The following is a 15,768-nucleotide window of genomic DNA, read 5'->3' as shown; positions in this document are numbered from 1 at the left end:
TCCTTTTCCTCCTGAGTTTTAGCAATCATATTTGGTGACTGAATAAAAATTATAAAACCATCTGATACTCAATATGATGATATTTAACATAGGATAAAGGACCTAAGTGGAAGTGAGGTTGCCACACTCCACTAAAAGTGGTAGAACATTACACCAGTAGATTGTTATAAGTCACATATGTATATTCTGGTGCCTGGAGTAACCACTAAGAAAACTGTACACGAATGATAGAGTGGCCGATTTAGTCTTAACATTTCCATAATTACTATAAATGTAATCATTACCTAAAATGTAAATGCAGATTGGTTGAAAAAATGTGACTCAACTATATGCTGCTTGTAGGAAAGTCACTTCAAATTCAATAACGTATGTAGGTAGAAAGTAAAAGAATGGAAAAAGTATTCCATGCAAGCATTAACTGAAAGAATAAAAGGGGCAGGAATGGCTATACTAATAATTGATAAATTATATTTTTTATTTTTATTAAAAAAAATTTTTTTTTTTTACCATTTTAACATTTATTTATTTTTTGAGAGACAGAGACAGAGCAGGAGCTCTGTCTTCACCAACTGAGCCACCCAGGTGCCCTGACAAATTATATTTTAGAGCAAAGAAAATTACCAGAGACAAAGAGGAACATTGCATAAAGACAGAATGACAGATTGGGGCACCTAGGTGGCTCAGTTAAGTGTCTGACTTTGGCTCAGGTCATGATCTCACAGTTGTGTGGGTTTGAGCCCTATATTGGGCTCTCTGCTGACAGGTCAGAGCCTGGAGCCTGCTTTGGATTCTGTGTCTCCCTCTCTCTCTCTCTTTCTCTTTCTCTCTCTCTCTGCCCCTTCCCTGCTTGTGCTCTGTCTCTGTCTCTCAAAAATAAATAGATGTTTAAAAAAATTTTTTTAAAAGATAGAATGACAGATTAAATATTTCCAAGGGTTAAGAATGTGGAGTGGCAGGTGGGGTGGGATGGGGGAGATGTGGGAGGGAGCTGTATGGTTACAGAAGGGCAATATGAGGAATCCTTATAGGGTTGGAACCATTTAGTATCTTGACTATGGTGATAGATGCACGAATCTACACAGGTGACAAAATTATATAGAACTTACACGTACACACGCACACACACACACAAATGAGTATAAGTAAAACTGTGGAAATCTGAATAATATTGACTTACCAACATCAGTGTTCTAGTTATGATATTTCACTGTTGTTTTGAAAAATGTTACCATTTGGGGAACTTGGTCAAAGTATACAAGGAATCACTCTATAATTTCTTATAACTGCATGTGAATCTATTATTTCAACTAAAATTTAAATTATTAAAAAAAACGGGTTCAAGGAGGCAAGAAGACATGACAGCTAACTGTGGTGTTGGGTTCTGGATTGGATCTTGGAACAGAAGAAGGACATTATTGGAGACATGCAGAAGTCAGCAGTTAGAATGATTACAAACAGACTTTGAAATAATTTATTGATAGCTTTAAGAATCTAAATGACAAGATCAACAATTTCAGCAAAGAATTAGAAAATATAAAAAAGAATTAACAGGGTGCCTGGGTGGCTCAGTTGGTTAAATATCTGACCCTTGATTTCTGCTCAGGTCATGATCTCATGGTTGTGAGCCACGCTTCGGGTGTGGAGCCAGCTTAGGATTCTCTCTCTTCCCCACTCGGTGCCCTTGCCGTGTTCACGAGTGCATTCTCTCTCTTTCTCTGTCTCTGTCTCTGTCTCTGTCTCTCTCTCTCTCTCTCTCTTTCTCTCTCAAGAAGAAAATATTAACAGAAACTGGAGATACAGTAACTGATTTTAGGAACTTTAGATAGAGATGAAGAGAGAATCAATGAACTGTAAGAATAAGAATATGTCTAAGAATATGTTGGGAAGACACCTGGACAGAAGCACAGAGAGGCAAAGGGATAAAAAATACTCTGTCATTTGTGAGCTTGCTTGTGCTGTGCTCTCTCTTTCTCTCTCACACATACACACAGTGGTTTTCTGTGAACCATTTGAGAATAAGATATATCTGTCTCGTGGCCCTTGGCCCTTTAAATTGAAGTACTATTTAGGGGCACCTGGGTGGCTCAGTCGGTTGAGCATCTGACTCTTGGTTTCGACTCAGGTCCTGATCTCGCAGTTTGTGAGTTCTAGCCCCATGTCCAGCTCTGCGCTGACAGTGTGGAGCCTGTTTGGGATTCTTTCCCCACCCCCTCTGCCCCTCTCCCGTGTGTGCACGCTCTCTCTTAAAAATAAACTTAAAAAATTTTCAAAAATAGTGTGTATTTTCTAAGAATAGTGATAGTTTTAAGAGACTTAAGTATTAAGGTACTGTTTTCACCTTCAGTAAATTTAATACTGATATAATACCTTTACTATATTGTTTGTACTGAATTTTATCAATTGACCTGATAATGTCCTTTATATTTTTTGCTTCCCCCACCTCCAGTACCAGATCCAGTGTAGGGTTGGGTATTGCATCATATCTCTTTAGCCTACTTTATTTTTTTTTTTTAATTTTTTTTTTTTTTTAACGTTTATTTATTTTTGAGACAGGGAGAGACAGAGCATGAATGGGGGAGGGTCAGAGAGAGGGAGACACAGAATTGAAACAGGCTCCGGGCTCTGAGCTGTCAGCACAGGGGCCCGATGCGGGGCTCGAACTCACGGACCGCGAGATCGTGACCTGAGCCGAAGTCGGCGCTCAACTGACTGAGCCACCCAGGCGCCCCTCTTTAGCCTACTTTTATCTCGAATATGGGTCAGCAAATCTTTTCTGTAAAGGACCAGATAGTAAATATTTTCTGCTTTGTGTCTGTATAGTTACTCACTTCTGCTTTTGTAACATGAACATTGACAATAAGCAAAAGGGCATGGCTGTGTTCCAACAACATTTATTTACATGAACAGTTAGGCAGGATTTGGCCTACGCACTATAGTTTGCTGATTCCTGATCTACAACATTTCTACTGCCTTTCTTATTTATTTATTTATATTTATTTTTAATGATATTGACATTCTTTCATGAATACATCCTCCCTCTTTTAATCCAGTTTCCTATTTTGCTTTTGCTTCGTGTTTCCTCCTGGTTAGATTCAAGTTATGCATCCTTGGTCAGAATACTGTGTAAGTGAGGGGATATCCCTTCTCAGGATATCACATTTGGAGGCAGGGGATGCCTGTGTCTTCCTTATTTTTTATATTAATTTTGTTCTCCTGTTTGAGGTATTATCTTTTTTTTTTTCCACTATCTACTCACTATTTTATTTCCTTCTTGCAACCAGTAAGCAGTATATGGGGAAACACTTTAAAACCATGCATATATTCTGCTCCTCATTAGGTTTTCCTCCTGCTTTTTTAACATCCATTGATGCTAAAAAATATTTTAATCCTCCTCTCTCTGATTAATAGAACAAAGATTTTAAAACACTTCTCTTGGGGTGCCTGGGTGGCTCAGTTGGTTGAGTGTCCAGCTTCGGCTCAGGTCATGATCTCGCAGTTCAAGAGTTTGAGCCTCAAGTCGGGCTGTGTGCTAACAGCTCAGAGCCGGGAGCCTGCTTCAGATTCTGTCTCCCTCTCTGTCTGACCTTTCCCTGCTCATGCTCTCTCTGTCTCTCTCTCAAAAATAAACAAAAACATTTAAAAAATTAAAACACTTTTAATTGACATATGGAGAATATTACACCATATAGTTACTGTGCTCTTCAAAATATTCATGAAGTAAAAAGGAAATCACCCTGGGAATTTGAAATTTTGAACTCAATGTTAATGAGAGTATTATATGTCAGAAGATGGGATACAACTAATGCAATGCAGAGAATGAAAGTTAGGGCTTTTAATGCATGCATTAAAAAAGAAAGATTGAAAATCAGTGATCTGTTTTCAACTCAAGAATATGGAAGAACTGCAAAATATATTAAAAGTCATTAGAGTAGAAAAGACAAAATTGACTGGTGCCTGTTTGGCTCAGCCAGTGGAGCGTGTGACTCTTGATCTCAGGGTTGTGAGTCTGAGCCCCAGTTGGTTGTAGAGATTACTTAAAAAAATAAAATCTAGAACAAAAGAAAAAAAGAAAAGACAAAACTGGTAAGTTGCTGGGGAGATTGATAAAGAGAAAAAGAAAACAAATTACTGATGTCAATAATGATAAAGAGGGTATCACTATAGATTCTAGGTACATTGGAAGAATCATAGGAGGATATTACTAATGTTTATTCTGATAAATTTGAAAAAATCGGATGAAATGGCAAACTCTAGTAAAACCAACTTGCTTAAAAGAAAACTTCAGGCTCAGATGTCTTTACCAGTGAATTCTTCCAAACTTTTACAGGAGAAATAGCACCAATCTTATACAGACACTTCTGCATAAGGACATAGGTAAAATTTCTTTCTTGTTTTTATACAGCCAGCATAATTTTGTTATGAAAACCTGACAGAGAAAAAGCAGGTCAGTCTAACCAACACATAAAAAATTTTAAACAAGATATTTGCAAATTGTATCCAGCAAAATATCAGAAGAATCATGACCAAGTTGGGTTTATTTGAGAAATTCAAGGTCAATTTAATATTTGAAAATCAATATCATTCACAGCATTAATTGAATAAGGGAAAAAAGGCAAATGATCATTAGATACACAGTTTTGGTGTTTTTTTTGAAAAAATAGAACTCAATACTAGTGTTAAAAATCTTTAGCAAACTAGGGATACAAAGGTACTTCCTTAATCTGGTATTAAGAAAGGGTTTTGCAAAGAACTTAGGGTAAATATCACACTGGTGAAATACTGAAAGCTTTTCCCTGAGATTGAGAACAGAACAAGGATACTTACCATCACCAATATTTTTCCATATCATAATGGAGATCTTAACTAATTGTAATAAGGCTAGAAAAATAACTAAGTCACAAATATTGGAAAAGAAAAAATGAAATAGTCTTTTTTTTAATGTTTTTATTTATTTTTGAGACAGAGATGGAGTATGAGCAGGGGAGGGGCAGAGAGAGAGGGAGACACAGAATCCTAAGCTGGCTGCAGGCTCTGAGCTGTCAGCACAGAGCCCGACGTGGGTCTCGAACCCACGGACTGTGAGATCATGACCTGAGCCGAAGTCAGACGCTTAACCGACTGAGCCACCCAGGTGCCCCCTTTTTTTTTTTTTTTTTTAACAGCAGATATGCTTGTATTAGTCATAGTTTTTGCCTGGGATAATCAGAATGGTATTACCATATCACAGAAATGAAAATTTCATTGTTAAAAAAATATAGAAGTGGTATTTAAAGTTTTGGGCCAGTATGAGATCAATATGACTTCCATCAGAGAAGCAGATTGAGGTTGGAGCCCTGGGGCATTCCTACAGCTAGAGATTGGGACAAGCAGGTGAATTTAGCAGAGGGGATTGAGAAGAGGTTGTGAATTGAGAGTGGAGGGTTTTGGAAACCAAGTGAAGAAAGTGTTTTAAGAAAGAGGGAGGCATCAGCTATTTCAAATGCTTATATAACTTAACAAAAGGATTTGGTGGGGGGGGGGTAGTGGGGTGGGGGGGTGGCTGAGGAGGTTAGGGTTAAAGCCTAGCTGGAATGTGTTAAGAAATTAGTAGGTGAGAGCGTTGTCAGTGAGAGTGGATAATTCTCAAGACTTTTGCTGTAAAAGTGAACAAAGAAGTGGCAGCAACGTGAGAGGAACATGAGATAAAGGGAGGTTTTTTTTTTTTTTTTTAAGTTTATTTTTAAGAGAGAGAGTGAGATAGCACATGCGCAAGTAGGACAGGGGCAAGGGGGAGGGGGACAGAGGATCTGAAGTGGGCTCTGCACTGACAGCAGAGAACCTGATGTGGGGCTTGAACTCACAAACCATGAAATCATGAGATCATGACCCAAGCCGAAGGCAGATGCTCAACCACCTGAGCCACCCAGGCACCCCAAGGGAGTTTGTTTTTTAGGAAGGGAATACGACAGCTCATCTTCTGCTGATCCAATAGAGAGAAGTGTGGGGTAGGGGTTGGAATTAGGTTTGTTCTGCTGGTGCCCTGATTGAGTAGAATTTGAGGATTGTAGGCCCAGGTAGAAAATTTAACCTTAGATGGATTTAGATAGTTCATCCAGTATAACTGGAAGGCAAAGTACATGCATTTAGTAATTGGAAGAAAATCTAGTTCTCTCATAATTTCTTTCTTTTATTACTATTCACTTAGTGCCGTTAGGACGCCAGGCACATTTCTAGGCACTGGAATTAGTGAACAGAACAGACAAAAATCTTCACTGTCATGAAATTTACATTCCACTGGGGAAAAATAGATATGAAACGAATAAAGCAATTCACTGATCATCCGCTGAAATTGAAGAGGGGGAAGAGGGTTTGGAAAGTTGAAAGAAAATAAGGTATAAAAGAGAATTGACCAGAAAAATGGAACGATTGTTGTCCTGCAGTGCTGAGAATCTACTTGAGATGTGTGTTTATAAATGTGAAGTAAGACCAGTCAGCACAATGTTGTGTCTCTAGTTTTATCCGGCTATTTGGTTGCATATACTAAGTAAGCAGAGTTGGGTTCAGCCAGGTTTAGGGTTTGCCATATGTGTAATTTCAGCTTGCTAAGGTGCCACTGAGTGTAAAATGCACTCTTACCTCGTGTACTACTAAGAAAGAAAAAAAAGCACTTCCTTTAAATTGTGACATGCCGTTGATTTTACGGTGCATCCTGGTTTCTGGACTATTAGGAAAAATTTGTTCATTTTAGAATTGGTGAAATTAGTAACTGGGATGGTTTTTACTTGAAAGCAACAGAAAATCGAAACTTAAATGGACTTTAGCTATGAAGAGGAGCCAAGGGGGATATGAGGAACATGGCAGCCTGTATGAGACTTGTTTCCTTGGCTCTCCCAACTGCAAGCACTCTGCTTTTCTTGAGCCAGCTTGCTGTGGGGACCTACAGGAAACTTACAGGATCTGGGATCTGTTGTGATCCTTCCAGACAGAGAGAACTGATGTATAACTGGGCCAGTGTAGCAGGGGGCATGGATGATGAAGCAGCAGATCCCGGAAAGTGTGATGTTGCACTCATGGAGTATAGTTGGTGTTCCTGACCTCCACAAGGTCAATATATTGCTAAATGGATGGGCAGAATCTTACCTGTGCTTGAGACCAGGGGAGTGTTGGGAGACCTGGGAGCAGAGAAGATTCATACTTAGATGGGATGGGAGTGTAAGATGGTACACCCACTTAGGAAACGTTTTGGCAGTTTCTTTAAATTTAACTATATATCTATTATTTGATCTAGCGATTTCACTTTTATGTAGTTATCCAAGAGGAATGTCCACACATGCCCACACAAAGGCTTGTACACAGTATTCTTAGCATCTTTATTCATAAGAGCCTCTAACTACATAATCCAAGCATCCGTCAACAGGAGAATGAATAAACAGGTTGTGGTATATTCATGCAGTAGAATACTACTCAGCAATAGGAAGGAGCAAATTGCGGATACACACAATACTGAGAAAACATTTTGCTGATCAAAAGAAGCGAGGCACAAGAGTGTCTCTGTATGACTTTATTAAATTAGGTTGTAGAAAACTGGTCTATAGTGATGGAAATAAGATCAGTATTGGGAGGGATTACCTGCAAAGTGTGTGAAGGAACTTTCCGGGGTAACAAGACCCGTTTTGTGTGTTGTTTGGGAGGGTTCCCCACATGTGTACATTTGTCAAAACCTAACAGATAGTACATTTAAGGTGCCATTTATTGTATATGAATTACTCCTCACTAAGATTGATTTAAATTTTTGGTTGGAAGAAATCAAATCAGTATAGCAGTCATACGTCGTACTGTATGTGAATAGATTATATTATGACAGTAAAACTGTCAGGTTAAGAAACAAAACCTAACCATATCCTGTTTAGAAGAAAGAGACTTGAAAATTTGGTAAGGAAATATGAAAAATAGAGTTGGATAAAGAACTATGGCCCAGGAAAACAACAAAAAAAATCGGTTGTCAGTAGACAAGGTGGAATGTGAACATCAAACTATATAAGTGGGTTATTATCATGATAAAAGAGACAATTTATGAAGATCTAATAGTTATGGAGCTTATATGGCTAAATAGCTCAATACATAAAGCAAAAATAATGTGGCAAATGTGTCATGGTATGGGATTTTGATATACTTTTCTCAGAATTAGATCTTGTAGGTAACAGGTAAGAATATAAAGGGTTTGAATAGTGAATTCAATAAACTGAATTACACATACATAGTAGTTTACATTTCCTACAATAGATTATCTTTTTTTTTTAATTTAAAAAAAATTTTTTTTTTAACGTTTATTTATTTTTGAGACAGAGAGAGACAGAGCATGAACGGGGGAGGGTCACAGAGAGAGGGAGACACAGAATCTGAAACAGGCTCCAGGCTCTGAGCTGTCAGCACAGAGCCTGATGCGGGGCTTGAAGCCACGGACCATGAGATCATGACCTGAGCCGAAGTCGGACGCTTAACCGACCGAGCCACCCAGGCGCCCCAATCTTTTTTTTTTTTAATTTTTAACGTCCAAGGAACTTTGGTCAGAGTTTATCAATGTCCAACATACTTGACCATAAAGAAAATCTTAACAGGTGAGAAAAGTTGAGGGTTTTTTTATAGGTCACATTGCCTGGTAATAATACAAATAAAGTAGAAATAATTGTAAGCTGACTTCTTTGAAACCCGCCTCCTTTGGAGGGTTCCCCTATTTTCCCTGTATTTGTTTCTACCACATAATCACCCTCAGCGTATTCTTGAATTGGAAAGTTGGTAGAAGCAACAAGTTAATTCTTTATATTTCTGGTTTTGTATTGTTGAAAAGCCTTTGTTTCAATCCAGTGTCTTTGTGTGACTGCCAGTGAAGTGAGCACAGGCAGTACTGGTATCTACACCTGGATTGCCAACGAGAATGTAAAACTTGACCTGAAAGTTTAGTTGATATTCCTAGCCTTCCCCTTTCAAATCTCTCTAAATTTTCAGTAACCATTTGTTAGCCATTCACTAGAACATAGGGAATTTTAAGTTAAAAGAATTTATTTACTTATTTATTTATTTATTACAAATGTAACTTCATTTTGTTTGTTTGATTTTTTTTTAATGTTTATTTGTTTTTGAGAGAGTGCAAGACAGAGTGCCAGCCGGGGAGGGGCAGAGGGAGAGGGAGCCACAGAATCTGAAGCAGGCTCTAGGCTCCAAACTGTCAGCACAGAGCCTGACGCGGGGCTCGAACTCACAAACTGTGAGATCATGACCTGAGCTGAAGTCAGATGTTTAACAGATTGAGCCACCCAGGCACCCCCCCTATTTATTTATTTATTTTTTAAAAAATGTTTATTTATTTATTTTGAGAGGGAGAGTGCACGCGAGCGAGGAAGAGGCAGAGAGAAAGAATCCTAAGCAGGTTCCATGCTGTCAGCATAGAGCCTGACGCAGGGCTTGAATTCACAAACCATGAAATCATGAGCTGAGCCGAGATCAAGAGTTGGGTGCTTAACTGACCGAGCCGCCCAGCTGCCCCTCAAGTTAAAAATTTAAAAGTAACAAGAATACAGAGAGGATGTGGAAAATAGCATATTCTCACGTATTGCTGATGCAAATGTGAGTTGTTACAGCCTTTTGAAAATTGGCAGCTTATTTAACAATTAAAATTCATATTCCTTTGGCCCAGTAATCCTCCTCCTAAGATTCTATTCTTAGAAATTAAAGCACAAGTAAGGCCATATGTATAGGGATATTTATTGCAGCAATGTGCATAATGCCAACTGACTGAAAACAAAATGAATGTTAGCAGGAGAAAGGCAGGAAAAAAAACACTACCTCCATAGGTTAGAATATGCTTCATAAAAAGTGAATTAGACTAATACCTGTTTAGTTGGAGAGACTCTCACAAAGTTTTGTTGGGTTAGAAAAGGAAGATGCAGAAAAGTTTGTATAATATGTGTAGCCAAAAATTAAGAGAACTGTGCATATATCATGGGCTCATGAATATGAAGAAAAATAGTTAAGAATGCTTACTAGGTGGTTAAATGTTTATCTTAATGTGGTGTGGGTGGGGGTATACTTGGGGAGAAAAGTTACAAAAGGTGAATCGTCGTTTACTTGACAGCTTGTCTGTGATCATAACTATGCATTGTCTGTAAAATTATGTAAATGCTAGATTTAAAAATACTGAGTAGATATTTAAAATAAAAATGACCTATTTCTTTTCTAAAAGTGATGCTGATTTGCAAATACCTGAGCATGTCTATGTGCAGTCCAGAGCAACCCTTAGGAGCAAAACAAGCATAGTAGAAAGCCAGAAAACATTGTGAGCTAGAAGGGCCTAAACTATGTCCACACATACATATACAATAAACCAGTAACCAGTGGGAAGTTTATTTGCCCATAAACTGGAAGTGGTCTCTGTGGTTGGTTGATGCTGCGTTCATCACCTTTGCATTCCTTTGGTTGGTCATCCTTGGTATTGGCTTCCCGTTCAGCCTTGTAGCATAATGGCCGCATTACTGAGATTTGTGTTTGGGGCACAAATTGGTTATAACAGTGTGAGAGGAAGGTGCAGAGAGCAGAATTGGGCAAAGGAAAAAGTTGAACTTCAGTGTAGGCCTGACAAAGGGGTGCTCAGAAGCAAGGACTGTCAGAGTTGTTTTTTGTTGGATTGCTCCAGACTTTCCACCCTTTGTGGTATGGACCGCCCTGGGCAGGGTGTGACCTGGGGCAAGGCAGCTCCTGAACTGTAAGAGCCGGTAAAAACTGTTGACCAGGCTGTTAGTCCTTCCTCAGAAGGGAGATTATGTGGCAAATCTCCCTGTCTACCACACTGTCTTTGTTAATGAGAAAATACTTCCTGGAAGGCCTCCATCAAGCCTTCCCCTGACATTTAAGTATTTGACTATGTGCTGTGACAGAAACTAGTAATGACCCTTCGTCTCCTTTCTCCACTTCTCTAATGAAGGGAATCCTGATTTTTCACTGAATACATGGTCATTTGGAATAGTGGCTACATTTCTCAGCCTCCCTCTACATTTAGATATGTCATTAAGTTTTGGCTGATGGGATATAAGTTGAACTGTCTTGTTTGACTTAGAAGGAGGGATTGTGCACTTTGTTTTCCTCCTTCCTGCTGGGTAGAATGTGGGAATAAAAGCTGGAGTTTGAGCAGCCATCTTGGATTATGAGGTGGAAGCCACATGTTGAGGATGACAAAGCAACTAGATAGAAGAACATTAGGTCCCTCATGATTATGGAAATCCTTTTGTGTTCTCTGTATTTCTTACCTTTGGACTTTATTATCTTGGTTAAGCCATTACTATTTCTGTTTTTCTGTCAGTTGTGTTAGGTTCTAATCAGTTATTGTCAGGGGGCATAGGAAACCATGAGTGGCTCAGACTAATCTTTTTGGGTTAGAATGGATGTTGGGAGTAAGACATGGAGATACCAGTATCCAGGTGAGTACAGCAGAGGGAGAGAAGGGCAAAAGGCCAAGAAGGATTTGAAGGTGATGATAATTGTGATGGACCATGGAGTCTTAACTAAGTGGGAAAGTCGAATGTGTGTGTGGTGGGTGATGAGCATGAAGAAGTGATAGTTCAGTGGATTGGAGGTCCCCATGGGGATGATGACTCACTGGAAAGGGAGAACTAGGCTAAATGAACTTGAGAGATAAGAGATGGTGGCCAGAATGTAGGATGCCTAAAATGCAGATTTTGGTACTCATGCTGTTACAAGAAATGGCAGGACCCAGAGGAGTGGGTGACTAATATGGGTGGAAAAAAAGACTGTTAATGGTGAAGTTAAGAAATGGAAAACCCAGGGGCGCCTGGGTGGCTCAGTCTGTTGAGCATCCGACTTCAGCTCAGGTCACGATCTCGCAGTCCGTGAGTTCGAGCCCCGCGTCAGGCTCTGGGCTGATGGCTTGGAGCCTGCTTCCGATTCTGTGTCTCCCTCTCTCTCTGCCCCTCCCCCGTTCATGCTCTGTCTCTGTCTCAAAAATAAATAAATGTTAAAAAAAAATTAAAAAAAAAAGAAATGGAAAACCTGGGTTCTGATTAGAACATCTTATATGTTGATGTAGTTGAATGAACTAGATGCTAATATCAGTGGGCAAGAAGGAATAACTGGGATGTCAGTAGATAAGTCAGAAAGTAAGGGAGGCAGACCCAGAGGAGAGCATCTGTTTCAGACAGGCTGACATTGGTGATGGAAGACGGACAAAAGATGATCTGGAAACAGCAGTGTGGAAGGAAATAGCATCCTTCTTAAATTTCAAAAGTTCTATATAGGAAAAGATACCAGACACAAAATATAAAGAAAAAAGTAAACTGAGAAAACGTATTTATAGTACATTTTACATGCAGATGGGAGCTCATTAATATAAAAAGAGCTCCTAAACATTAATTTGAAAAAGACAACTTGGTAGCAAAGTGGGCAAAGAATATGGAATTTTAATTCAGAGAGGAGGAAATACAAATGACCAAAACATATGAGAAGACACTTAAGCATCAAGGTATGCACCAGCCAAAACATTAATGAGATATCAGTATATGCCTATCGTATAGTCAAGACCTAAAAATATTAAACTTCAGACTTGGCACGAGTGTGGGAAGACAGGTGCTGACGGTCACTGCTCGTGGGACGTGGTAGATTGCCTTCAGAAGTGGCAGCCAAATGGCTGTGATGGGTCCGTTGTGTATTGTGGCTTGATGTGCTTGCCTGTCACAATTCTGCTTTCCACAGTGTTATTGTATTAAATACCCTTTAGTCGTAACTATAACTGTGTGATCTTTTTAAAAACCAGCTCGTATTTATAAGTAAGTTCTTGTAGCCATTTTCATGGTAGCCATTTTCAAAGTATGATTTTCCTATCTCAGCTAGAAAGATTTAGATACGCTTTTTTTTTTCGATTCCTGTTGGTTTTAATGTATTTGTACCCCCCTTTCTTAAGTTTATGGAAATTATTTTTTTCATCTAGATTAGTATAATCTGACTATAGCTACCCAGTCATTTTCTTCTGGTTATAGTGTGCATTAATGTACTTACTATGCTTAACTTGCATTATTTGAGAATTAAGAAAGATTAGTATGTGAAACTTGGATGGACTTACATTTTTGTTTTTTGTTTTCTGTTTGTTTGTTTGTTTTTTGCATTACAGACTAACTGGATCTTCTGGGTTTGTAACAGATGGACCTGGAAATTATAAATATAAAACAAAATGTACATGGCTCATTGAAGGACAGTAAGTAGTAATGGCTGGTTTAAATTTTTTTTTTTTTTAGAGCTCAGTGTGGCGTTACTTTTTTTACAAGTAAAATTAACAACCTGTAGCATAGAGTACTTAAAATATTTTTTATTTGATAACTTTTCATTTGACAAGTGAATATGATTTTATTAACCTTCATTGTGAATTTGAAAACAATTTTTGTTTTCAGTTTTTGTCTTGTGTTGATTTAAAGCTGTGAATGAATTATACACACCAGAAGTTTGTATATTTTCAGTTATCATACTTAGAACTGTTGAATATTTTAAATGATTTATACCATTAGAAAATTATAATATTATATCATTTTTCTAAGTACTTATTTTTGTGGGCAGAAAAATAAAAACAGCTTCTTCTCTGGGCCTCCTGTGCCCCTCCAGCTCTTGCCTTCTTCTCTCCATGGCACATCTTTAAAGCAGTGTTTCTCAAACTTTTTGGTCTCAGGACCCCTTTACACTCTTAAATTTTGAAAATTCCAAATAACTCTTGTTTGTGTGGGTTATATCTGTGTTTATTATATTATAAATAAAAACTAAGGAAATTCCTTATTAACTCATTTAAAAGCAATAATAAACCTACTACATGTTAGCACAAAATGGCATATTTTTATGAAAAAGCAAACCCTATATTTAAAAAAACATCAGTGAGAAGAATGGTATCGTGTTACATTTTTGTAAAATCACTTCTCTGGCTCAGTAGAAGATAGGTGGATTATCATATTTTCTTCTGCATTCAGTTTGTTAGAATATGTTATTGTGGTTGAAGCATGTGAAGAAAATTAGGCTTTACTTGAATGTGTAGTAGGAAAAGGAAGGATATCTGAATAACATTTTTAAATAATTTTGGATGGTCTTCTTTGACACTGCATCAAAGCTTGACAAGTGCTAATTTCTTAAACGTAAATTGCAGTGTGGAATCTAAAACATTATTAATGAACTTTTGGAATTTAAATTAAAATCTTTTGAGTTTTCTTATACTTTTGAATGGCTCTTTAAGCCTTGCATGGTTTTGTAACAGGTTATATGGGTTATTTAGAAAATAATAGTTCCCTGAACTATTCAGATCTTCCAAATTTTGATATATTTCATGATACAATATGAAAAAAATCACATTGGTTAATGTCACCATTTAATCTCATCAGAAAATTTTAAGCATTGGGAAGTTTTATCTGGGTGGCAGAGACAGATTTTCCAAAACTAATTATTGCTTTGAAAGCCTGAATTTTATCTTTGGCAACAAATACTGCCAGTTGTTTTCTTTGAAGTGACAGACCTGCTTTGTTCATTTTTAAGGAAGTATCTACCAGATATCTGAGTCTGAGTAACCATAGTTTGTCAGTTGTCCTTTCAAGTAAAAATGATAAGTAGTGTTCGAGAAAAAAGCGATAGGTTCAGCTCAGCACTCAAACAATTGCAAAAGCGATTTTCCTGGAGCCCGCAGTACTTTGTTAGACAGCAGAAGTGCTTTATGCACACTTCCCAGCCTGTCAGGCAGAATATTCAAAAGATGTGTATTCGTGGGCCACAGTTTAATAAAATTAGCAGTTTTTACCGCTTAATAAAGACACTCTTAAATGAAACTCCTTTTTCCTTGGGAACGTGTAGTATTAAAGAATAACAGCGATTACTGGTAGGGTTTGGTGCCTCTGCCCTGCTCTGTTCTCAGGTACCAGCAGTTTCACCCACCACTGCTCTTGCACCATCAGTAAATGCCAACGGGTCCCAAGGCCTCTGGCATTGTGAGGACCCCACTTTGAGAATGGCTGCTTTAAGGAGTTGTTTGCTCTTGCCCTTTCTGTCAGTTTATTTCTATCTGACATCTTTCTCCAGCATCCCTCCCAGTGTGCCCTTGGTGGTGGTTCCTCCCGAGCCTAAGCAAAAAAAGTTTCACTCCTTCCTTTCTTATCTCCATATTCAGCCTGCCAGTAAGTTCTGTCTGTTCTCCCTCTAGAGTGTCTTCCCAATCCATTTACGATCTCCCTTTCATCTTCATCTCTACAGTTGTTGTAAGACCCCAGCCATCCTCTGTTTTCTGGGCCACGGTGGTAGCCTTGAAATTGGCCTCCCGGTTTTTGCCGTTGCCCCTTGCCCACCTCTCGCTTCTTGTCTCCTGTGGTTTCCTCTGTTTGCTCTGTTTCAGACACGCTGATTTTCTTCACGTTGCCTAGACACATCAATCCCTTTCTCACTAAGACTTTAAGACTGTGCTCTTCCCTCTGTCTGAAACATTGTTCCCCAGCTTTTTTCACATGGCTTATCTCTTGTCATTCTCATCTTTTCCAAAGCTTTCTGGGATAACTCCCTGCCACCTGTTGGACACATCACATTCCTTTCATTTCTTCATGGTAGTTATCATCAGCTGAGTTAACTTGCTTATGTACTTAATTGTTTGCTTAGAGATGTTAGGTAGACACGTGTGGGGTAGAGGGAAGGCCTAGACTGGAGACATATAATTAGACATCACCAGGGTATAAATGGTGCTGATTTTACCAAGAGCTTTTTGAGTGGAGT

The 15,768-nt window shown here is 38.5% G+C and overlaps 1 protein-coding gene across 5 annotated transcripts in view; it reads left to right on the top strand.

Moving 5' to 3' along the window:
- Positions 1-15,768, top strand: part of ATRN (attractin) — a 159,916-nt gene that overhangs the window by 22,929 nt on the left and 121,219 nt on the right. For all 5 annotated transcript variants that reach the window (XM_060613551.3, XM_060613532.3, XM_060613525.3 and 2 more), the window contains exon 2: positions 13,154-13,237. In XM_060613551.3, coding sequence (XP_060469534.2) covers positions 13,154-13,237 — 84 coding nt within the window. The remainder of the gene's footprint in view (positions 1-13,153; positions 13,238-15,768) is intronic.

Source organism: Panthera onca, chromosome A3 (genome assembly GCF_046562875.1).
Source record: "Panthera onca isolate mPanOnc1 chromosome A3, mPanOnc1 haplotype 2, whole genome shotgun sequence".
Lineage (NCBI taxonomy): Eukaryota > Metazoa > Chordata > Mammalia > Carnivora > Felidae > Panthera > Panthera onca.
This window is presented reverse-complemented; position numbering and strand designations above follow the sequence as displayed.